Source organism: Buteo buteo, chromosome Z (assembly GCF_964188355.1).
Source record: "Buteo buteo chromosome Z, bButBut1.hap1.1, whole genome shotgun sequence".
Classification (NCBI taxonomy): Eukaryota; Metazoa; Chordata; class Aves; order Accipitriformes; family Accipitridae; genus Buteo; species Buteo buteo.
Genome location: NC_134204.1, coordinates 77,512,211 through 77,537,416, shown reverse-complemented (window position 1 = coordinate 77,537,416; position 25,206 = coordinate 77,512,211). Strand labels below are relative to the sequence as shown.

General features: G+C 45.6%; 1 protein-coding gene across 4 annotated transcripts in view; it reads left to right on the top strand.

Moving 5' to 3' along the window:
• The window catches only part of LOC142026647 (uncharacterized), an 83,725-nt gene that overhangs the window by 41,399 nt on the left and 17,120 nt on the right, over window positions 1–25,206 (top strand). For 2 of the 4 annotated variants that reach the window (XM_075019852.1, XM_075019851.1), the window contains exons 5-7: window positions 8,973–9,100; window positions 9,325–9,479; window positions 17,612–17,696. In XM_075019852.1, the coding sequence (XP_074875953.1) occupies window positions 8,973–9,100; window positions 9,325–9,479; window positions 17,612–17,696 (368 nt within the window). The remainder of the gene's footprint in view (window positions 1–8,972; window positions 9,101–9,324; window positions 9,480–17,611; window positions 17,697–25,206) is intronic. The other 2 variants (XM_075019854.1, XM_075019853.1) reach the window with 1 other exon arrangement.

The window sequence follows — 25,206 nt, the reverse complement described above, 5'->3', positions numbered from 1 at the left end:
GCCAGGGCAGAGGGGGAGGCATGGAGGCCAGGCCTGGGCTAATGAGCGATGGGGCACAGGCTGGACCTGGAGACCTCCTCGCCCCGGCAAAGGGCTGCACAGGGCTGTACCCTCTCCCACCAGACGGGCCCTGTCGACCGCAGGTTGCAGCAGGCTCGAGATGGGGGACATGCACACAGCACCAGAAGGAGGAGGAGAGAGCATCACGGGTGGCAACGCCGGCAACGCCAGCTGCACTGCTCGTGGTGAAAGATTAAGACTTTTCCGGCGGCTTTCTTAGTTTTACTGTCTTCTTTCATAATGAGGTGACTAACAAGTGCCCCCCGAGTCCCCTTGAGGGCCGGCGCATGCCCTGCTGCTAGCCCGGCCCTGGTTTCTCCAGCTTCTGGGGCACCCTAGTGCTGCCGGCAGCGTGGCCTCCCGTGGGCTGAAGAGGCCTGGGAGCCGCAGGGCCTCCTCTTCGGGGGGCACTGGGCCCCGCAGGTGACCAGTCCCTGCCCCGGCCAGCAGCGGAGGGGTCTGCCACTGCCGGCCCCAGCTCCTCGCGGGGCTCCTCCTGCGCTCTGGGGCTGGGGGCAGGAGTCCCCTCCAGCGAGTCGGCAGGGCCAGGGCTGTCCGCGGGGCCGTCCTCCCGCTCCTCAGCAGCACGGGAGTGCAGGAGGCCCCGCTGCTGCAGGATCTGCTCCCTGCACCGGCCTGTGGCGACGCTGATGAGCTGGCGCACGAATGTCGCCGTCTGGTGTTGCAGGAAGGGCTCCAGCTCGCAGACCAAGGCCTCCTCGTCCAGCCCGTAGCGGCACAGATTGGTGATGACGGTGCCCTGTGCCAAAGCCAGCTCCCACCAGCAGGCCCTGTGCAGCACCTGGTTCAGCCAGGACAGCAGGGGCTCGAGGATCTCCAAGGAGCCGCGGAAAAGGCCTGCCCAGACCTCAGGCTGGAAGCCAGCCGCCTGAGCCCTGGGCGCTGGCCTCACAGCCCGCTGCTGCTCCGGGTGGCCAGCGACCGAGGGATCTGAGGGCTGTTGAACAATTATCTCCAAAAAGTCCACCTCTGACCGCACGGAGTAAAGGATGGAGTTGATGGGCTGCCTGCAAAGGGGGCACGACGGTTTCCTCTTTGCCCACCGCACAATGCAGCCCAGGCAGAACTGGTGGAGACAGGGGGTCACGTAAGAGACGTCGTCTTCAGAGTCGCGGCAGATGGGGCAGCTCCACTCTACCTGCGTGGCCATGTTTGCTTGTTGTGGCAGGGGGGTGAGCCGAGGACAAGGAGCTGCTCCTCCTCACTGGCGTCACACGCTGCGAAAGGGAGAGAGGCCGTGGTCACTCGCTGTCCCGGGGAGGGGAGGGGAGGAAGGAACGCCCAGGCCCCTCGAGAAGGACACCCTCCCAGCTCCCCGAGCCCCATTGCCCGCCCCACGGCCACCCCGGGGGGACGCTTCCCCGCACAGCTCACCTCCGCTGCTGCAAGCTTGCCCCGCGGTGCCCGGCCGCCTGAACCTGGCAGGGCCGGGGAAACACAGGGGATGGCTCCGGGACGGGCAGCGAGAGCTGCCGACGGCAGCCCCCGAAGCACCACCCGGCACCAGGAGAAGCCTCGCTCGACCCTCCGGACCTCGCAGGCACGCTCGGCAGGAGTCCAGGCACGAGCCAGACTGGCCCAGGCTCTGCCAGCGCCGAAGACAAGGAGCACAGCATCAGCTAAAACTAGGGAGTTCAGCCTGGAGACCAGGGTCTACCTTCGCCCATGAGGGCAGTCTGGTGGTGGGGCCAGTTTCCCAGAGAGATTTTTGCCATCTCTATGCTTGGGGGTTTCAAGCCCCAGCTGGACAATTCCCAGAGCACCTGGTCCGACCCCAGGGCTGACCGTGCTTTGGGCAGGAGGTTGGACTACAGACCTCCCAAGGTCCACTCCACCCACAGCCTTCCGGTGATCTTACCCTAGTCCTGTGAGAAGAACCAAGTTTCAGGTGGTCATCAGCAGAGTCCATATCAACAACTTTACAGGAGAAAAAAGGAAATACCATTTTTTGTTTTCATGTTCTATACCTCCGTGGCTCTCATCCGTTTGGCGTCTGCTTACTTTGCAAAATGTAAAGTTTTCCACAGCACAGTGCCACACTCCTGGCAGTGCAGCAGAATGGATAAGCTAAAACTCAGATTGTCAAAAGTACATCCCTCTGGATCAGTGGATAAACTACAGTTGCGAGGGATGTTTGCAGAAGACTAATTGTTTAGACCCAAGGCTTTCTAATAGTCTGAGCAGTGAATTCTGCCCATTTAACTGTGTTGGTAAGAACAGCTCAAAGAAGCTTTGTATTTTTATTGCAGAATGCTTAATTGTATTTGTCTGTGTTTATGTTGTGCTCCACTCAGTAGTATAGAGAGAATGCTGTTCAGAAGAAGCTTTTGGAAAGAAAGTATTTCCTTAAAAATTTACTTTCTGAGAGAGATCAACCTCTCTGCAGGCAGCGAGGGCTGGACTCTTGGGAACATTTTTGCTGCACACTGCAGCCTTGTGACAGTCTGGCTCTGCATGTTCTCAACAAAACCAGGAAGCCTTAATTTTTTTCTGGGCTTGCGAGTGTAGCTTTGGGTGCTGCTTGTGGAAGGTAGTGTATTTGATCCGTGACAGTGTCAGAGAGAGGCTCAGGAGAAGGACCCTGTAAAGAAAGAGGCTGAAAAAAGCAAACAAAATGAAAATAAAGGGAGAGACAAGAATCCTTATTAGCAGTATTTTCTTATAGAGGTTTTTGTAGCAGTATTTTTCATTCTATTCATGTAGTCATTTTACTTCCATTTTTTAAGTTCCAAGCCTGTAAAATCGTGTTAGGATTCACCTCAAGCTCAGATTCTTCCCTATCTACTGTTTTCTTCAGTGAGCTTTCAGTCAGATTTTTTTTTTTTTTCCCTTCCAAGAAAAGGAACGGTACATATGAAAGTCCTCTGTCACAGGGCATTAAACAGACCCATCTCTTGCTGTTTCAAAAGCCCAGGGATAGAATGATTTTTTTCTCTGGGCCCATTAATTATAAAACATTTGTGGACACTGAGGGGTGAGAAAAGTAATCAAATATTCAGCAGCGTCTGTTTTCTATTTATTGGACACGCACCTTCCAAGAAAATGTGAAAGGCTTTTGTTCCCTGGGTCCATAATCTCAGGCACGGCACCCTGAGGGGAGGACCAAGCTCGTACTTCTGTGACTCCTATCGCATCCGCTCCACTGAACTGTCATTTCTAAGCAAAGCTTAGTTGCTGACGGGTTTATACGGATTCCTTAGTATGTATCCAGGCTCTAAAGCAGCTTTCTACTCCTGCTGCTGGAGCGGCTGACATGAACTCCTGAAGAGAATTAACATTTCTATTTTAAGATGCAAAAATAAAAATTTTAGCTCTGCAGGAAAAACGTGAGCAGTGGGATTGTTGTTTGCCAGGCATTTCTTAATTCTCCAAGTATTTTAACACTGAAAACTTTTCTGTGATAACTCGTTGCTTCAGTGGGCTGTACTCTGCCATCTGCCCCCATCACTGGTGGAGTGGTTGATGCTTCCTTACCCGACGGGAGGGTGGAGGGTAAGCTGTAAGGCACTGGGCTTTCTCTGTACCTTTGATCAAATACCTGTGTTGGTGCTCTGCCCATCTGGTTTGAAAGAGCACAGCAGCATTTCATACCAGCTGATACTCTCCAGGCTTTGGGTGAGCCAGGTGCCTGCGCACATCTGACTTGACGTTAATGAGTGGCCTTACTGCCCTCAAGATTTCCTACAACTGACACCTGCTTAAGTGTGGGGCTGCACTGTGCCCTTGCACAAGCTACTGACTCCCAGCTTAGCCAGCTATCTGTAACTTCATTGTCATGACTGGTAGTAGACACCTTTGATTCTCCTGTGGGTGCAGGCTGTCTTTGGCACTGACAAGCTGTCTAGGCTGTAATGTTCCCCTGAGCCTTGCTCTGTTTTCTACTGACCTCCATTTCTTTTGAATGCAAAGTTGCCTGCGGCTTTGCCGTATGTTCCGGTGGCTGCAGTTCTTAGGTAAGAACCCTGCATGTGTATGTAAGTAGGTGTATACAATGTATAGGTATATGTGTATGCTTATTAGACTGTAAGAGACTTTATGTACGTGCATCTTCTGTGACCTCTTCTCCCTTTGCGGGAGGAAAAAGGAAAAGGGGATAATGGGGTTTTGTAGATAAACTCCTTTGTGTTTGAGCAGCCATGGGAATGGCATAGCCTGCAAAGAAAGTATTCTTGCATTAAATGGAATGTGCTGGAAGTTCATCCTACAGTTTTTAGGTTCTATTTGGAGTCTGAAACCATTTCCTAATTGACTCAGATGCAAGCCAGGTTTTCCCAAATTATTAGTTCCTGTTTCAGGGCTGGATTTTTTGAAGTTCACATATTTTAGGCGGAAGAATTTATGGCCAGACTAGCCTAGGTCCTCAGAGATATCAAAGTATTTCTCATCTGCTTCAGGACCTGAATAGGTACCCTTCTGTCAGACAAGCTCTCACACACAGGACGTCAACTATCTTGAGCTTTTTTCAAAAGCTGGTCTCTTATTTCAGTGCCTACATAGAAATCAAGCTCTGCTGTGAGGAATGCCCTTCACTCATGCAGAGACAGAAGTACCGTTTTGTATATTGGCGGTTTCTCTGCATATAAATGACCTCATCACAGTTTTGCAGCATGGTTTTCCATATTACTGAATAGTTAATAGCATTGTCTTCATTTTTTTGCCCTCACTGCAAAGAAAACTCAAATCACAGACAGTAGGAAGCCAGACTGTGAATTATCTCTCTTTTGAAAATGAATAGGTAAAGTATACCTACTGAAAATATGAGACCTTTGTGATTAATTCCTTGCAGAATCTGTCTGAACTAAGGTAGATAAGCACATTAATTTGAAGGGCCATGAAATGTATCTGGTCAGATATTCTGTTTAAGTGGATGTTGCTTGCTATCTGTTTTTCCTCCTTCTCCATCCACACATAAGAACTCAGTGAAAAATAGAGTGCTGGTTAAACTTAGGATGGCTCCACACCATGACAGCTTGGTGGCAAAGCCAGCCTCAAGTGTTTGTAGTGATTCATTTTGCCTCCATACTGCCATTTTCTTCCCCCGAAGATATACTGGTAGAGTTATTCTAATGCTATCACGCTGGCTACCAACTGTTTAAAAAATTAGCGCTGGAACAAGTTGCCTGGAGAGGTTGTGGAGCCTCCGTCCTTGGAGATATTGAAAAGCCATCCGGACATAGTCCTGGGCAACCGGCTCTAGGTGTCCCTGCTTGAGGAGGGGGGTTGGACCAGGTGACCTCCAGAGGACCACTCTGTGAGTCTGTGAAAAAGGAATTGGTGCTCTTTTCAGGCCAAACCATTTGAGTGACCTTGGCTAGAGTATGGCCTGACAGTCAGTTCTCTTGACACAACTGGTGGTACAGGGCAACACCAAGTGTGAAATACCAGCTGCCAGCGAGCAGACACTGGTGCATGCAAGAACTTCTTAGTCTGACATTGTTGCTGAAGACATGAGTAAATGAATTGTGGAACCCCTGCCTCACCAGCATGCTCAGATGTTTGACCCAACTGCATTTAATTTCAGATAAATGTACAGGATGAAATAAATACAATGATGAATACATGTATGGTTGCTCTCATGCAGACTGTGGCTCAGGATTCCAGGAGGAGGTGGCTTAGCATGCCTTCTGAAAAAGTACATTGTCTAGGAGCCAAATCATAAGTGAGTTCTGAAAAATCTTGGTTGAATTCAACACTCTTGGGGAAGGAAACACTTGCAAAAAGCACTTGCAAAATTAGTCTGACCCTGATTATGGTTCTAGTAGTACTTTTTTCAAAGAATCATGCTTTGCATCTAAAAATACTGTTTCCCAGAAGGCTCAATGAACGAAAGTTCAGCACTGAGAATAGGACACATACATGGACTATGCAGACCTGAGCCATCCTGTGACTTTGAAGAGTTGTCAATACCACCAAATTGAGGCAGTTAAATAAATAAACAAGAATATGTGACATTACATTAATGTTGAGTCTTTGACTGAAGCTGGGTCAAACAGAGGCCCTTAGAGATTACTGCTGTTTCTCTAAAGGCACAAGAGTCCTTCTCTGGAGACCCAAGTTCCAACATCTCATCAGCAGCTTTGTGCATTGCATTCTTGCAATGGGAATATTGGGTTTTGTTTGGCTGAGGACTGATGCTGTTTTACCTGTCTGAGGTCCTTGATCACACCTCAAACTTTTCTCCCTGGAGCAGTAGAGTTGTTGATTTTTTCCCCCTTTTGGCCCCAAATTACTAACTTCAGATGCCTGGCCCTCACTGTGTCACAGAAACCTTCCACTGCTCCCTTTCCCCCCCGTAACAACCCCATGCATGTCAGTACCTCCTCTGCCATGATGAGACTACATGGCTGTTTTCCACTGGGTGCACTGCTCAGACATCTCCCTTCTTTCTGGGCTACCATGGGTAATCTTTCTCAGACTTTATTTATTTTATTGAAGTGCCCACACTTTAAAAAAATCTATGCATAAACATATGGAGAAACAGGATCAGGGCTGCAGCTTACAAGACAGACAGGTGCAAGGCACTCTGAGAATCCAGAAGTGCATACATCCGGTCCAGCTGTTAGCTTTAGTCTTGGTTCTGCTATATTAAACTAGGGTAATTAAGATGTTGGCTACACAGTCAGTGTAATTAGATAAATCTGGGCTGCCACAGAAAGTAGTCTTGCCTGTTATCTCCACCTCCCATTGACTCTATGGAGCTCACACAATCTTTTGAGAAGCTACATCTAAATTTATACCAGGGAAATGATCCATTTTCAAACTAACCCCAAAAGTGTAGGCAGGAAAAGCTTGCAACAAGATTAGTTCCCTGATATAGTCTGTAGAAATCCCACTGCTAACAAATGAGGGCTGGTGGGAGAGAGCTAGAGTCAATGGGTGCAGAGATTTATGCTAGCTTAAACCACAGCATGGAGTGGTCTCAGAGCAGAACTATCTCAGAATCTTTAAAACTGAGGGCAGGCTGTGTTTGTTCAAGAAAACCTGCAGCTGTGCTATGCAGGACTGGGTGGTTGAGGAGAAATTGCAAGTGTACACTTTACAGATATTCAGTGAAAACAGAGAACATCACTATCTCACGGCCAAGGTCATGGCTGCAGATAGTAGGGAACACTGAAAGAACAGCCAATTTCAGGAGGAAAACTCTGTCCGATATTGTTACTGCAGAAGAGTTGAAGGAAGGTTCCTGTAAACAGCTATGTACTGCAAAGCACAGTGCCCACCAGGGTGACTGCAAGGGGCGCAGACTAGATTGGTTAATGAGCTACATAAGCAAGTGAGTTTGATCAGGGAGAATCCATGTCCTCAACTGGACCCTCCCTCCTTTGGGCGGTGTGCCATAACTGGAGGAAATGGAAGCAGGAGGAGATCACACACTAGGAGGTTTTTAAGAGGTGTTGCAGTCAATTTGGGGAAAGGCAGAAGGGTATTTTGCAGGCTCTGCAAACCTTCCAAATAGCTAGGGGACTTCACAAGATATCAAAATCCTCAGATGTGATATATGTCCTGAACATGTTTGCATCTGCCTGGGAAGCCAAATGGCAGATACTTTCTCTCCAGGCTTACTTGGTATTTGCATGTTTTAGGTCAGAGCCAAGGTCTCCATTCTGTCTCTACTGTAGATTAAGGTGCATTTCTACCATCAAACAACCCTGGGCTCTCCTCTGCCTGTCTACAATTTCTAATTGAAATCACCCAGGAAGAAACAAGAGTCCTAGATCAGAAAGAAGACAAAAAGGAAAAATCCCTGTAATCTCAGTTTAGGGGGGACTTGGAGATTTTGTGGTCAGTGTCAGATTTACCTCTAACTTGCACAAACAACATGCTCCGTCTTTGTCTCAATTGTTCAGTTCCTGATCTGACAAACAAAATTTTCAGGGGAATTCTGAAGATTTATTTGTAGGTCCCCATTAAAGAACTGAAGATTAGGCCAGGAATCTCATGACAAATCATTTCTGTTTCCTAGTGTAGAGCTAAATATCTTCAATGAGATGCAGAGTGCACAGTTCAGTATGCATAACAAAGCATCCATCTTGCAATGCATATGGATAACAGATTAAATGATAGCTATTTAAAGTACAGTGAGGGGACACCAAAGGCTTCACAAGATTAATTTGCTGCTCTTTGAATAACAAAAACGTCAAACACAGAAATGTGAGTGGTTAGTCAGATCAAAGACTTCCACAGCTACAATGATAAATGCTCAGGCTGTGCCTTACAGAAGACCAAACAAAGGCGTTGAGGGAGAAAGCAAACATGCTGGGTGACTCCTTCCTTTCTCACTGTTTTCACCTGTCCTGATTCATGTATCTGCCAGTCAGTGTGCTAGCTCTGAGAGAAACCTAGAGCAGACAGAGTGTGGCATGCGCCCTCCCCTTCCCACTGCTGGCATTGCCTTCTCGATTTGTGCCCTCTTAGAAGTGCTCCCAAATACAGTGCAGAACCCCTTAAAAATATCTTTTGTTTGAGCCTGTGTACACCCTCACTCTGGAGGCTGTGAAACTCTTGGGCCAAGGAGAGTAGTCAACTCTGGGTAACCACGGACTTGTTTTTCCTTTTTCCTATCAAGACCTCTTGCTTCTGAATGCTAGCTCTGGGTGTGCCTATTCTCACAAGTTTCCTATCAGTTTCTGCTACTGAACATGGTAGCATTTTTCTAATGAAGGTGTCTGATGAGGGAGGCACGTCATTGAGTGGCCGGGAACATGGGTTACAGTGCAGTGAGGTGTGTGTGACCCCTCTCCAGAGTGGTCATGGCATATAGGGCAGAGCATTTCTCTGCCTGCTGCTGTCTGAAAAAGAGGCGCTGCTTTTGGAGGCAAGTCAGCATCCCAGTCCTCCTTCCCAGCAAAGAAGGACCTTCTCTGACTCTTGCTGTGCTCCCTTTGTGTCAGGTTGTCCTGAACGTCCGAGCCTGTGTCCAGCAGGCCATGGCAGAGGTGAGACCACGCAGCTTCTGCGCAGAGAAAAGCAGGGTATTTTGCTGCAAACCCAAGCTCGTAGCCTGCTATGGCTCCTGCAGGTGAGTCGGCCTCAGCCCGAAGCACAAGCCACTTGATCTCCACCTCGTGATGTGTTGGCCGCGCGAAGCACGTGGGTTATGGTGTGGTTCCCAAAACAAATTTGCTGCCAGCTTGGTGAGCTCACTGCAAAATGGTCAGATGTTGGGTGGTAGGATAGTCAGTCTGAATCTGAAGCTGTCCTGTGGGCTAGGTTGGGATGTGCTTCTCCTCTGCTTCCTTTCAGGAACATGCTGGGGACCAGAGAGTTGCATCTTTACTGACATGGGAGTACTCCACAGACATGCAGACCTTTTTCTCCCTACAACCCCCGTCGCGCAGTGATTTTAGACATTTGCATGAGATACTTGAGGGCAGACACTTGAAGAGGTGTTGGTCTGGGTGAGTTCTTCCCATTCTCTCTCCCCTTCGCCTCCCTCCCCAGGCAATAGTTACGCTGCTAAAACACATGCAGTTCTCATGCTTTATACTGCAGAAATAGATTTATTCCCATGTGCACTACACAAATGCCTCTGGTGGTAGTGTCTGACTGTAACTTCTGTGCAGACAAATGTTTTTGGCCTAAGCCACTACAGCCTGGTTCAGTGCCCACCAAATTACTGTGTGCGCTCCCACTTTGACGAGCTCTCTGCTCCATCTCTGCTGAATTGCCCTTTGTCACTTTTCCAGTGATAGCTACTGAACTTATTCTGATCAACAGCAAGGAAAGGATTTTGTCCAGATAATCTTTTTCTGTGTTTGAAACAAAGAGCCTAGCATTTTTAGCATGTGAATAATAGATCATTCAGAGGAAAAATCCTCCCTTCTGGACATATATTTCAAAATTTGTGGCATGTTGTAGCTCCACAGACAGTCAAAAAGGAGTTCCTGCTAAAATTTCCATGCATGTTGATACCTTGTATTTTCAGCCTTTATTTTTCTTGTGACTTTACTGTCTTACTGATTTTCTTAACTTTTCTATGCCCTGATAAATGACTTTTCTTCCTTTGGAAGGAGTTTACTTTTAGACGCTTTCAATCTTCATTTAAAAGTTGGGTTTGTATCCAGATTATTATTCTCATTGATTTCTGTTTCTTCCTCCTCCCAAATTCTTAATAACTTTGTATCATGTCAGAACAAAAAAAATGTTACACATTTGGAGGGATGTTGTATGAGATAAATGATACATACCACTTAGCTGTTTGCTCAGCAGAAGTGGCAGCATTTGTTGTCCGTTTGCTTGTTTATGGTGGGAGCAACATTCTGTAATAGCTGGAACAGCTACTGCCCGAAAAGAGATTGAAAATGCCATATTTTCATTCCACACACAGAAGTATGGGGCAAAGTGGAAGAGGGAGAGGAGGAAAACCCTTCCAATAAACATAACCTCCAGTTATTCTCTATCCTTGCTTGCACTCTGCTGCTCTGTAATAACACTGTCATTGGTGACAACCATCCCATCCGATAGATGGTTTAAATTGTTCTCAGCTTCTTCTTGCTTTTTCTGTGTGCCATTTCTCTGGGGGGATTTAACGTTAAAATTGTTTAATCAAAACTCAGATTCTCTCCTGATGTTGCGATAGTTTCATTCTCAGCTGGTGGTGCCGAAATTGTTCTTTCCAGGGGAGCAGCCTTTGCGTTAAAGCTGCCCTTCCAGTGTGAAGCGACTGCATTTTTTGCTAGTACCCAAAGGACAGGGGGAAGGTTGGGAATTTTTCAGTCTTCCAAAAGGTGTCAGTAGGAAAATGTACATTGCCCAAAGGTAACCATCCATGCTTCTCTCCTCACTTACTTGATCCTGCCCTATCAGCCAAACTGCAAAGCTCCCTTCCCTCTGCTTTGAAATCTGAAAAACCTTATATTTTATCCATTTCCATCGGGAGCAGCAAGCAGACTTTGTGCTCAGGACCTCTGCGTGACTGAAGTCCTACATGGCTTTCAGACAAAGCAGCCTCTCTGCTCTTCCAGCTTGCTCTCCTTTCAAAAGGAGACACTTTGGGTTTGGAAAAATATTGGTTGGTCAGCTTTTACAGCTGTGTAAATAAAGAATGAAGAATAAAATCTGGAGGCATAAAAATGACAGGTCTAAAAGTTCTTGTCTTTGTCTCAGGTCTGTTACATCAATGTAAATTGGAAGGGAATCTCTTGCCTCAAATATTTCATTTCCACCCCCAGTGGTAGATATAGTCTACTGACTCCCTGACCAGCTCTTTAAATTAGTATGCTGTTCCCCTTCTTTTATGTGAATTACTATGAGGACACATTTGTCGTGCCTTTGCCAGCTGGATTGCTCTGCTGTGCATAGCTTGACGTGATACGGCACTTCCAGACGCATGAAATATTTCCATGTTTCTGATATTTCAGTGAGTGTCTGCATGACAGCACAGAACAAACCTGCCCAAATACGTGGTCCACCAAATTACCAGGCAATTAACTCACTCCAAGTTACTAGTTGTTGCCCCTTGCTCTCCTGAATTATTCCTTCCCCTGTGATGTGGCAGTGCCCTAAGAGCGCCTTTTCTTTGTGCTGCAGTAGTTTGTGACGGCCCCGACATAAAGCACAGGATTCCCACCACTGCTTCCCCCTGCCCTTCCACCAAAGCCACTGAGTTCACAAGTATACCACTGAATATTGTCTGCTTCCTCAAAATCAGTCACTCTCTGCAGAGTCCTCCCCTCTTCAGCCATCATTCCTCCTTTCCCAGATCTTGCCTGACTTTGGACTGTCTGCCGCGCAGTGACATGTTCATCTCTTCCTCACTGCAGTCAGCTCTGACACGCTCTTGTCTGTCTCTCAGCGAGACAAAGTTGTTTTGTTCAAGATCATGAGGCACTGGGGTTTGAAAGGAATCTCAACGTTCGGTAGCAGGGGAAAAATGGCATTGCTGGAGGCTTGATTTAGGTGTCCTGTGTCGTGCCACTGAGGCACCTCAACCAGGGACTGCAGGCCTCCAGCTGCTGCTCCAAAATGAAGTGGATTTTGTGTCTGCCAGCCGGAGGTGGGGATCTGGGGTAATGCAGGGAAACTGACAGATTGGTGATGCCCACCCTTGGGCAGCGGGATCAAAGCATTGGACCTTGTGAGCACGACTCAGTTGCACTCCAGGCATTCAGACATCCAAGGACAAATCCTGCCTGTCTTTTTTAAGAGATGCTATGATTTGGTTTTGTACCTGAATCCTGACCTGCAGAGAGCTTCTCCAGCCTGGACTCCACGTAGGCATATGGGTGTGAGCTTTTACATCCATCCTTGCTGTGTAACCCAGGCATGAGATGCAAAAAGCCTACAGCTCTCTCAAGAGACATTGAAGGAAACCATTTGACTACCTGATTTCTCCCAGAAGAAGGATGTCTCCTTTTTTCCCTTCCCAGTCAGAAGAGGCTCAGTTGGGAGGGACTTCAAGTCCAACACTTCAGTCCATTTTTGCTGGAGGGCATGCCTGGAATGCACAAAACCCACCTCGGAGTGCATACCTAGTGACCTTCTTCCTGAATCCGAGGGGGCAGTTTCTCTCCTGTCATGCCTGCAGGAAGCACTTCAGTGAAGAAGATTAACTTTTTTTTTTCCTTTTGTGGCTAGATACCTGGGTGACAGTTATCGACAGCAGGTGTAAGGAAGCAGGTGCTTAGTGCTAGCTTCCTGCTCCAAGTGGGCTGCAGACTGATGCCAGAGGACAACATGGCTCTCTAAGCGGAAGAATATGATCACTTCCTTTTTCTCCCTCTCAGTGAATAAACTCTGCTACTGCCCTTTCCAAAAAGAGAACCATGCTACCTTTTTGATCTTTAATTTCTTTTAATCTCTTTACTCGTTTACCCACTTAATCCAAGGAATCTCCTTGCTGCCCTGACATAAGAATAGTTTATTATTGCCTCTAAATGAGTAATTGCTACTTGACTCTGTTGCTGTTGTTGTTTAGTTTCTTTATAGAGTGTCTGAGACAGGGCTAGTTTAAGTGTATAATCCTGGTGGTTATTTTGAAGACTTGCTTGTGACACATGAATTGTCTTCCAGATTATATATTGTAAACGGACAGTTTTCTGAGTACACTTAGCTGGAAGAAAAACTCATTGGGTCTCATATCTGGTCATTTGAAAATCGTAAAATTACTGTAAAAACCCTTCTCTCTTGACTGAAAAGTCGTATCTTGTTCATTGTGGCAAAAGCAGATCTTAGGTGAATGTGCTATGCCACGTAACTAATTTGTGAGGGTGACTCAATGAAAAACAAAAGAGCAGCTTGACATGTATGGCAATCAGTGTAATGAGCTGAAATTCATGGCAGGAGAGAACATCCTTGCATACGGAGTATGAAGGTGAACAAAAGAAAAGAAGCAAAGAACCATTCTAACAACAAGCCCCCAAACATTTGGAAGGAAAACAAAAAGGCAAACCCTTTGTGTTGCAAGTTAAGCAAATCTCTGGTAGACAGGATTAGGAAAAAAATTTCCGACAAACTGTTTTTGCAGTTACCCACTTCAGAGCTCAGGCACAGCTCAGGCTCCTCTCCTATTGCTGCCTCTGGCCGCGGCAAGGCAGCGCTTCCACTTCTGGACTGCGTGACAATTTCTATGTACCCAAACCTGAGCTATATTTCCACAGACCTGTCTTGGTTTTGACTCCGTTCAAAGAACATTTTTCATGTCTTCTCACTCAAACTCTTCTTCCCAAATTGAGGAAGAAGCTCAATAGCTTCAACAGCAAAATAGCTCCTAGCAGCCTGAAACTGTCTTGCTATGAGCATGCCCGGAGCCTAGTGCACGACATCACCAAGTAAGAGATGTCAAAATAAGTATTTCGTCATAACAAATGTTTGGACATGCTTTGTGGCTGATTGATATATGTCATGAAATAAAACTGCGTTAAATTTTTCGTACACGGTTTTACTTTAAAAAGTTTATCAGCTCCCGTTGGCAATTGCTTTCTGCTCTAAGGGTCTATTTTAAGACTGAGCTAGTGAAGTTGCATGTTGCCTTTGCCAGTATTGCTTTCAGCAGACTTTTTTTTTATCCTGTTCTTTGACATTGCTTCAGGCAGTCTGAGCGCTTGAAGATGTCCAGTGCCAGTACAAGATCTGTGTTGCCAAATGAACTCACTGGGGTGCCTTAAACTTCCCTAGCTGCCAGTACCACAGAAAGTGACACAGACTAATGGGTGCAGTGGAGAAATAAAGAAAGGGTTACCACTTCTTTGGCAAAGCTGTTGATGATGACATGTCACTTGAACCTTGGAAGCTGATTTTCTGACAGATACTCCCACACTTTGTGGGCAGAACTGTCACAGGCAGATCTAATTGAATAGTGAAATGTCGTTCCTTCCTTTTTTCTGAAATTATAATTGTAACTAATATTTCATGTCAGATTTGGTAACCTTGGAAGTTAATGTTATATCTTCCCTTCCATAAGACAAATAGCAATATCGGTTTCCCCAGGCCTTTGCTAGTGTGGAGTAGTGGAGATCCTAGACACTTTTACGCTTGGCACAGTACAAGGATGAGAAAACCCCAGTACATCTGAAAGGACCATTCCTGGGCAACAGGGGCATGAAGGTGGAGATTTTAAAAATGAGGATATGTGGCAGCCTGACTCCTCCAAACTCTGTTGCAGATTGGGTGTCCAAATCTCCCTCACTTAAATTTATAAGGCTGCCTAGACCTTCATAGCATTTCAATATCAGTCTCTCAGAAGTTATAATAGTTGGTATTTGTGAGCTGGTACTTATTGTCTAATGTGGCGAGTGCAATGACACCACTTGCTGGCACTATGCACGACAAAGAGTCACTGTGTGGAAATATAACCCAGATATGTCACTATTGCCGTGCGATTCATTAGAGTCAACCACGTCAAACTGACAATGTTGTCATAGCTGTTCTGAATTTCTCAGTTCTTGTCTCCCCTTTGCCTTGAATTCTTTGGTTTTTTTAAATAGTGGAAAGAACAGTGTATTGAGTACTTGATATTTTTGCTCGGGGGGGATGAAAATACAGAACTTCAGTTTGGTTTTAGTTAAGCCCTATCATCATCCTGCGTGTCTGTCGGAAGAGCATGAGCCATGTCTCTCAAGCTTTTTCTGCCAGAGAATACCAGGTTTCTTTGGGAAAGAGATGAGAACGCTAGTAAGAAACTGATGGATTATTTGGATTTGGGTGGAAAATCTGTTTCAACAGTTTCTCCACAGCGATATCATATGGAGCCAGGGCAAAGACTAACGTAACAAGAACAGTAACCACGTTTTTTTCACCTATCAGGATGCATTGTCCTGAGAGCGGAATGGAAGTTGGAAAATTTGCTAAGCATAAATTTATACACAGTGGCGATCCATCAATCTAAATTAAGCTTAATTGTAAAATGCATGGCTTGTGTTACAAGTATTTTGAAATTATGGCCTAAATAGTTAAAAAAAAAAAAAAGGGAAAGAAAAAATTGCAGTATTTGAAATAGTGGATTAAAATTTTCAGAAGCACTTGAGGAGCTTTTGTCCAAAAGTCTTTCTAACCTACTAAACCACTTGTTTTTAAGAATTTCTTATGCGGATAACCCCCCCCACACACACACATTTTAGCAAGGGACATTGAGCTGCTCTGTCTCACTGTAGACAGGTACTTACTGACATTGAAACAAGTTTGTGGGAGATTAAAAACAGAGATGATGGATGACCTGTACATGAGGTTTAGATGGGTACAAAAGATAAGGCCCCATCTGTACTGTGAATTGATTCTGGAATCACTGACTGAAGTTCGGGAAAACACCTCAAGCTGACTGCAAACCTTCCACTGAATTGAGTGAAGCCAGGCGAATATCACAAGATTGCAAGATTAAGGAGGCAATTTTGAGAGTGGGAGCATTCTGAAAATTGTAATAAGCACTCGTTTCCAGCTGAGAACCAGAAAATATCAGGAAAAGGCTTGAAACAGAATTTAGGAGTCACCTTAGTGAAAACTTTGAAAAGGGTGAAATGTGTTGGATGACAGTATCTGCAGATTCTAACTTCATTTGTCTGCAGTGAGTTTGATTAATCCCGTTAGAAGTAGCTGTTTAGGCAGCCTTCTGATGCTATGCAACAGTATCATCCCCATCACACACATGCTTGTCTTTGATGCCTGTTTTCAGAATAATTTCAGGCGTAAACTGCCTTGAGTAGCTATGTATCAATTTGTCTTTTTAACCTTCACTACACTGTTTCATATTCAAAATTCAGATTTTAATCGTGGGAATTAAGTACTAATCCAGAAGTCTTTCTAACCTTCAGGATCTTCGATCTATGTAGATACCTTTTGATTTCCAAACTGAGCCCTTGTTATCAGTCTTTAGAATAGAAAAAAGACACCGTTATAGGCTCAAATATTATTTAAAATGGTGGTTGGGAAAACACTTACAGATTTTTAAGCAACCAGGCTTAAGCATCTTGCTAGAAAAGCATCTAAGCTAGAAAAAGACAACGTTGGGTTTGGACTAGATCTCTGCCAGAAACCTTCCTTCCGTTTCCACTTGGTTTAGCTCGCAAGCACACCTTCTGAAGGAAAGGGAGGTGGAGCGCGGAGTGTGCAGTGATTTGGTCATTAATGGTGAAAAGCACCCTTTAGACACCATCTGCAGTGGGCATTTCTATTGAGCTGAGAGGAAGTAGTGGGAAAAGCGATCAAACCGCTGTACTGGGTCTGGCTGGGATGGGCGTAATGTTCTTCCCAGCAGCCCACAGGGTGCTCCGCTCTGCATTCGTGACTAAGAAGGTGCTGGTAACACACACCAGTGTTTTGGCTAATGCTGGGCTGTGCTTGCACAGCATCAAGGCTTTCTCTGCTTCTCACGCTGCCTCCCCCAGCAAGCAGTCTAGTGGTGGGAAGAGGCTGGCAGAAGGCACAGCTGGGATGGGTGACCTGAACTGGCCAAGGGGTATTCCGTATCATATAACATCATGGTCCGCGGTAAAGACTGGAGGGCTGCTCTTGCCGAAGTAGCTGTTGCTCGGAGACTGGCTGGGCATCAGTCTGCTGGTAGGAGGCAGGGAATGACCGCGTTTGCATCACTTTTTTGAAAAGCCTCTTTCATATTAAATGGTCTTCATTTCAGCCCGTGAGTTTTCACGCCCCATGAGCAAGCGGCTACATGGGTGCTTAGCTGCTGGCCTGGGTCAACCCACAGCAACCACACAGCTCGTAGATGAGTGGCCTGTTTTGGTTTGGGGTTTTTTTTGTTTGTTTCCTCCTAAACTTGAAAGCCACAAGAGGATAATTAAAACTTCAATTCCAGAAAAATAACCCATCAAAAAAATTCTACTGCGTATTTCCTAGAACCAGCTAGACCCTATTAAGGGACACTTTAGGGAGCACATGAATTATGAATGGCTACCAACTTATTTTCTCGGAACAACTACCTCATTTCTTTCCTTACTGCTGCATAATTTTAGCCGTTAGGTGACAAAAATCCTATTGTATTTACGTTAATTACATTGTACACTTACTATCTTCTAACTTATCTTTACAAGGTCCCCCAAACTCTTCAAAAGTATTAATTTATTGTTCTGCATCTTGCCAGGGCAGGGATGATCTCAGCAAAGCAGAGAGCTGTGAACCGTTTCCAGTTGCCCATCATTCATTCTTCAAGCCAGAGAGTATGCCATGTAAGTTCAACCAAAGACTTCAGTTTGGTATCTTTCACAATCAACCGGGGACTTGATACAAAAAAGGACTCCCTGAAAGTTCCTACTTCAAAAGTTTCAAGCACAGGAGTTTTACCACGGTAGTAGAGACCCTAAAAATGATTCTGGTTGAGCTACCATGGACTGTAGAACGGGAAAAGAGTTACCTAGTTCAAGAAATAATTTAAAGTGCATTACTCTGGAGCAGTTACATGGAAATAAAAGTAGGAGTACTCTGTCGACTGCTTTGCACATCAGTGGAGTGCTGCGTGCATTTTCATGCATGCAGTAGGCCAGTAAAATGTTCCCTAGGATTCTGTGGAAGCAGGCAAGGCACATTAGCGCACTTAACCCACCTTCAGTTGCCCTGCAGCAGGGTTCCCTCTTCCACTTGTGTCTTCTCAGGGAGCGCACCAGTGTCTTCTCAGGGTGTGCAAGAGTGTGCTCTAGGAAAGATGTGTAGCGGACAGACCAGCCTGGTTGGTGGTGGGGTCACAGGCTGATGCCCTCTCCCTCCTGCTGCTCCTCAGCTGTCAGTCACCCACCCCTCTGCCACTCAGCAGCACCGGGGTGTCTGGTTCTCAAAGGAATATAGGGAAGTCAAGAAGTTTCTAGCTTAAGTTATGTGTAAATTACTCGTGTGTGTGTGTGTGTGTGTGTGTGTATTTCTTAAGTAGAAAATACATATTGTGTGATGTGTTTAGCTGACAGGGTATTTCATAGGCACTTGCATGCTACCATGAAAAGCCGTATAGGCACCCATTTTCCAGCTCTGCTGTGATTGATGCGACGCCAGTTAAACGGAATTAGTATTTGCCGCTTACCAGAAGAATCTCAACATTTCCATTTTCCCTGTGAAAGCAGCAGCAACAATGGTTGTGCTTCTCTTTCTTCACCTTCTTTACTCCAAGTAAAGCCAACAGATGCCCTCAAAGTGCTGCCATCGGTGAGAACATCTCTATTAAAACCAGGGATGCTAAACTGGTAATAATGATGTACAGAAAAGTTATAGTGTGAAATTTAAAAACACCTTTTTTTTTTTTCTTAGTGAGAATGACAACAATTTACTTTGGAATTAATATAAACTTCTTATTTTTATGGGTTGCAAAACACTGTTTCCCTTGCTGCGTACAAGAGGCTTCTGTGGTGCTTTTTCCTATTTTTTGTCACACAGGAATTTTCTTTGTGTTTCAAATTAATGACTGATCTTGGTCCAAGTTAAAACCCAGGACTGGCTCAGTTGCGCTGTGCTGCTTTACGCCGCGTGTGACCTTGAAACTGCGAAACAGTGGCTCAGAGAAGCAGATGTGCGGGGAGGAGCAATACGTGCCTTAATGAGAACGGCAATCTTCCTTGTGCTCCTAATGGTTTTAGCTTTCCAGTGATCAAGCGACATTGATTTTCCTTCTCTCTTCCCCTCGTGTCGAGACTGTTTTCGGTGACTCGCGGCGATCTAACTGCTAAGCCATAGCATCAGCAGAATTCCTTCTTCCAGCACAGGCAAGGGGACCCATTCGGTTTGTGGAGGCTTTTACTCCCTCTATTGCTGCTGCCGCTGCTTTTTTTTTTGGTGGCGTTACATGTAAGTGCCTCTAACCGAGTGGTTGCCGGCCAGCTGCAGCAAAGCAAACCAAACAGTACGTGTTCAGTACTGCTGTGCTCCCCGGGCTCAGAACTAGCGCTGGGGCTGTGGCGGCAGCGCCCTGCATTATTCAACCTTAGGCACCCTTAGACTCGCGTGCGTATTGGTAATTCCTTTGGTTGGCCTTTCTTCGTGGTCTCCATGGCAACTGTTTCCATTGCCATCAGCACCTCTGGGGCCCAGCCTCGCTCACACAGCAATTAACAGCTGTGGTGCCGCTGTATCGAGATGCCTCGTGCCCTCGGTATTGTTCGTCTCTGAGACAAATGTCTTCGTGGTGGCCCTGGCTAGCGCTGGCTGCCTCGCTGCCTTCCGTGGCCTCCTCCTCCGGGGAGGTCACTGGGGAAGCTCGGTCTCTGCCGCCCGTCCCGCTCCGGACTGAAGTGCCTGTGGATGCTGGCTACGGCCGCAGCCTTTGCAGCGTTTGTCTGCCAGCTCCGCTCCCACGCTTCCCGCAGCTTTCACTGGAGGTGAGCAAGGAGAGGCGTTGCGGAGGCCCCCGGCAGGAGCGCAGCCCCACTGGCACCGGTTTGAGTGAGTAAGCCCAAACGCAGAAGTTTAGCCTCCCAGTCCCCAGGTTTCCCACCACAGACAATGCGTGGTGTAGCTTGTTCACAGCCCCACGTTGTAAAATAGCCTCCAAGGCTATGATCGTGGAGGGAAGTGCGGTTTTTAAATGCTTGAGTACAAGAATCTCTGCATAACATCCCACGCTGGCCGCTGGAAGTGCTGGGAGCACTTCCCCACCACACTGCCCTGTAAAATGAAGTTTTTAAGAAGAGGCCGACTGAAAAGAGAAGTACAACATTTTGAAATCCTAAATTCTGTAATTTTATTTTACCAAAGACTATTGGTCAGATTAAATGTATGAATAATAAAGCTTTCACAAGGTTCCGTGAGATGGTTACGAAGAAAATCACAAATTCTAAATTAGTCTCTGCCATTTGATCTTCAGTGTGATAGTCTCTTGGTGTTCAGCTGCAATTTCACAGGAAGGTGGAGCATTGTTTTAAAGCAGACTCCAAAGTAGCCTGGAAAGGTTTCTTCTCGCCTCCCCCCCACCCCCCCTACAGATTTATTGCATCGATTATAAATTTCAAGTTTGGCTTGGATTATTTATTTTAGAATGTCTGCTGGACTGGAAAGTATACAGTGGGACACTACTTGAGACCTAAATTAAAGTGCAAGTTTTTGTGCAAAAATTATCACATCCTCTTTTTCACTCCTATGCTAAACAGATAAGCAATTGGATCACAGATGAAAATTGTTTTTATCACTTCTTCAAATTAAAAAGAAAAAGGCATTTTTTTCTGTTTGGGTGGGGTTTTTTTGTTTTTTTCTTTTTCTTTTGTCCTCTTAATACAGCTGTGGAGGATCGATGCTAAATCTTGAGAAGGTTACCTTCAGGAGGAATGCACATGTGCCCCAGCTCTGGTTGAGAAACCTGCATGTAATACCGTTTCTTCCCAAAGCCTTCTCTTGTGCCATTGAGCTCACCAGTATCTGATGCTTTAAATTCTGAAAAGGATGGAGAATCATCCTAATAAAACTCCCCTTTTTATTTTTACCCACCCTGTAACAGTATTCGCTGAAGGTGGTGCTACTTTATGCTTTTTAGTAATGAGGACTGCAAATTGATAATGTCGCTTAGAGCCTAGGAGAAGTCGGTGGAAGATGCTGTGCGGTCCCCACAGGCCACAAATGCTGCTGCACTACCTCTGCTCCCTGCCTTTCCTTTTCCTCCGTTCCCAGATAAAAGCAAATGCAGTCTTTAGCCTGCAAGAGCTCTGACTGCTGAATGCTGCAGTGCCCAGCCAAACAGTTACTCAAAAAACCAAGAGGCAGCGTCTCAAAACCAAACAGGATGGAGAATTGTATTAACAGCAAATGAAACTGCCCCGTGAAAAAATGTATCTGCTCTACAGGGCAAGGTAAATTTAGACAAACAGGGCTGGACAAAAGAGCCAGTCTAGATGCAGCAGAGGAAAGGCAGGTAGAAATAGCCAGCTCAGGACTCCGTGCAGCCCCAGCCTGACTCCCACTAGTCCTTGTTTTAACGCGGTTTCCGTACGCTTCCCGGGGGCCCCTTGGCTGCTTCCCAAGGAATCGCCGTTGCAGTGCACCGTCCTTGAGGCTGCACCTCACTGGCAGACCGAGAGCGGTTGGGTCCAGGGGCTGGCTGCTTGCGGTCGCAGCCTCCTGGGCCAGAAATTAGTCTTCTCCTCCAAACTAAGTCGCATGCAGCTTCTCTAGGGGCAGGAGTCTCTGGAACACTCCTGGCCTGGGCAGGCAGCATTTCAGCAGGGCTGCTCCTTGGAGCAGGGCAGACCTGTGCCAGGAAAGGTCCTAGGCATTGATCAGCATGGTGTCACCCCCCACCACTGTCAGTGCAGCAGTGCAGACACAGCCCCAAAGGACACCGAAGTATAGGACGGATGTGGCTGGCATGACAACCAAAGCTAGTCCCTGAAGTAAAAACGTCACAACCCTGGTGTGCATGCTGTCTAGCATCATGTGTCAGAGCAAGTGATACAGGGCCTTGCGCTCCTTGCAGTGCAAGGAATGAACTGCTGCCACCTTTCTCAGCGTTTGCTCATAACTCCTGGAAAATGTTTTCTCTCCACGTGACTTCCCTGATTTTCTAAAGTGCTACTTTAGTTGTACACCTTTTGCTCTTCATCCCAGCAAAACTGGTGGTTTATCAAGAATCAGGAAGTATTAGGAAGATTTATTTGGTACGGTTTATTCTTAAGAAAAGATAGATTCCAGTGAAAACTCTGTAGGCCTCAGCTTAGAGACTTAAACTTTGTGTATAGCCACACCGTTTAATGCCCTTGCCAGACATGAAAGATCACATTTATCTGTTGTGGTACATGTGGACTCATGTGGCAGAGTCTGAATCAAATTTAGACTTTTCCTGCATTACAGCGTGATGGGGTCCAGTGTTGCAGTTCGCTGCTCTTCTGTATTTACAGAGTACATTATAATAAATGCCTGGTGGTGAAACGACTGAGAGTCACTGATCAGATTCAATTACCATTGACTGAAGCAAAGAGAAATGGAAAAAATTGGCTAGGGATGTTTATCACCACTAGAGCTTGCACAGCGTGGTCAAGAGAAGTGCAATGCATTCCCGGTTAGCATGGGGTTGATTTAACAGCACGACACCTGGCTGCTTTGCTTTTCATGCTCTCGCAGTCTGCTTTCCGTTACAGGAGTGCAGTACCTACCCGGCGTGAGAGCACTGCAAAGATGATTTTTGTGAAGGCAGCTGATGCTGTAGCTTCCTTGTGGAACCAGCAGGACAAACCTGCGGCTGGAGTCAATGGGCCTACAGTAGTGGGTACCTGTTGTCTAGCTACTTTGGAATGTCTTTATGCTAATTTCTGATTTCTGATGGGATCAGTGTTTCTCTTGGTGTCTGGCTAACACGCAGTGGAAGGGCTTGTGACACAAAACATTTAAGTCAGCATATAAACTTGTCGTTTTCACTGAAGATTTTTTTTCAATGTACATACTAAGCTATGTGAGGAGCAAATGGTGAAACAAAGAAATAAAAAAGCCCTAACCTTCTGTAAGTTAGAGTTATAGAAGTGTGTTGCAAAGTTCAGATCTGTCTTTCATTTCACCCAGTCTGGGCCTGAAAAGTCCATCTGGCCCATTCTTCAGGAAGAGGGATGAAGCATCACCGCCTTTTGAGGACCAGTAGGTTGATGGGGAGGTTCCCATGCAAAATGGCCATGAGGTCTGCTTTAAAAATGCTTTTTTGTAAAAAAAAAACCCTCCGAACAAGCCAACCCAAACCCAAACAAACTGTCTGTCATGTCTGGCCATGATACAATTGTAAAATATTTCCAAGAAGAAAGGATAACGTGAAGTTTAGTGGAAAAAAAAAAGAATAAAATTCCTGAAATGTTGATCCTTTCCCAGTTCTAAACAGTTGTTCTGAAAACAATAGTGCAGGCAGGTATGGTATATCAGAAATCATTGCTTGCAGGTGTGACTGAACATACAGTTTTAAAATCCTTCTCTGTTAAGGCTGAACTTTCTGTAGTTGTTTTGTGGTCCCGAATGCTCTCTTGCATGAATCAGGTATTCAGATCTCAAAAAATCTAGAAAGATCACCCAGAAAGCTCATCCTCAAAATCACACAATGTTTTTTATAGAAGCATTTCCCAAAATATGTCCAGTGGTAAAGATACCAAACGGATCCAATTTCCGATGTGCCCCAAAGGTACGCAGAAAAAAAGGCTTGGATAGTGATATGTTAGCATCGTCACCAGGTACTAAGCTTAGATTCTCAGGCAAGAGAAAACCAGCAGGTACCGCATCTTGCCTGCTCACACACCGTGCTTGATTTAGGTTGTAATTTAGTCTGGATTTAGTGGTGCTTTCATGTGCTGTTTGTTTCACTGTTATAATACTAGATCTCTTGTTTAAGGTAGAACATTTTCTCTCCTGTTGATACCGATGCCTTTGTGTTTTCTTGCAGCCCTCTGTACTCTGTGTCTCACCTATTTTGAATTACTGTGGTTACAAACCACAACCAATTTACAGCAGCAGGAGTGTAATTAAAAATAATAGCCATAGCAGCTGTATTGAAAAAACAGTCTTTCCCTGTACCAGTTAATGACAGATCTTGCACTAATCTGAATGCAAAACATGCTCCTTTAAAGGCTTTTTCCAATATGAAAGGGAACGGAGACCCATTAATAACTATATTCTACTGCAAGGTTTTGAAAAATGAAGAAAGGCCTCCCCCCTCCTGCCTCCTGGAAATTGCATCCCTGATGCCTGGGAATCTGTAAATGCAGATGATTTATACCACTGACAGCCTCCAGGTCCCCGAGAAACAACAATGGAAAGCTTCACAAGAAAGTCTCCAGGGGTTCAGGCACAGTCATCTACTGTGGAAGAACTGGACAGAAGGATATTTACTGTGCAGTGTTTCTCAGACCATGGTAAATAGAAAGTTCAGGAATGAAAGGAAAGAAAGTATGAGTAGAAAGTGGGGAAAGGCTATCAATTCAAGGTGAAATATTCCTGTTGTCCTCAAAATCCCTACCTGAGGAAGACCAGGGCTGCAGAGGCGGTGTTAGCCCAAATTCTGTTGACCTCCCTGAGGTTAATAAAAAGAAATCCTGAAATGCTTCCAGGAGCTGAAAAGGAGGCCTAAAATTTTTTACATTTTTCAACACTTTTCCTGCAGAAAATACTTTCCTCTTCTGCTTGAAACTGAAACTTTCTGCAGGTTTACGTGGATTTCGGTTGACACGTACTAGAAATACGTGCCTTGACGAAATGGAATATTTTGACATTTTTATTTGTAAAGATCCTCACATTTTTATTATTATATACAAAGTCAATTTTGGAATGAAACATAATAATTATTTGAATTAACCAGAAATGGTTGTTTTGGAAATTTGCTTTCTGGGTGGACAGAAAACATGTGGATGATTCTATGCTACTACAGTTTTCCCCGTAGCTAGATGGGAAAAAGTGAAAATAGAAACAAAACCACTGAGATAAGCACACCACTAGTATTAAGTCCTTCCCCGGGGGTACTACTGTGTCATTTACTTTTGGTTTGAATATTGCTTGGAAGTGGAGTGTACTGATTCATGCTGTCAGCAGAATTTTAGGTTTGTCGGTAAGGATTTATGAGAGGCTACTAAGAGCAATTTCGGACGCCCTTTTAGTCAGTCATCCATTAAAGGAAGACAGAGCTATTCGCACAATCACTTTGGCAGTCACTCACACGGGGTGCAAAAACCCGGCGTGTGGGAATGGTGGTTTGCCACATCTGCTTTTCAGCAGGCTGAAGGACAGTGTGCATGAAAACAAACCCCA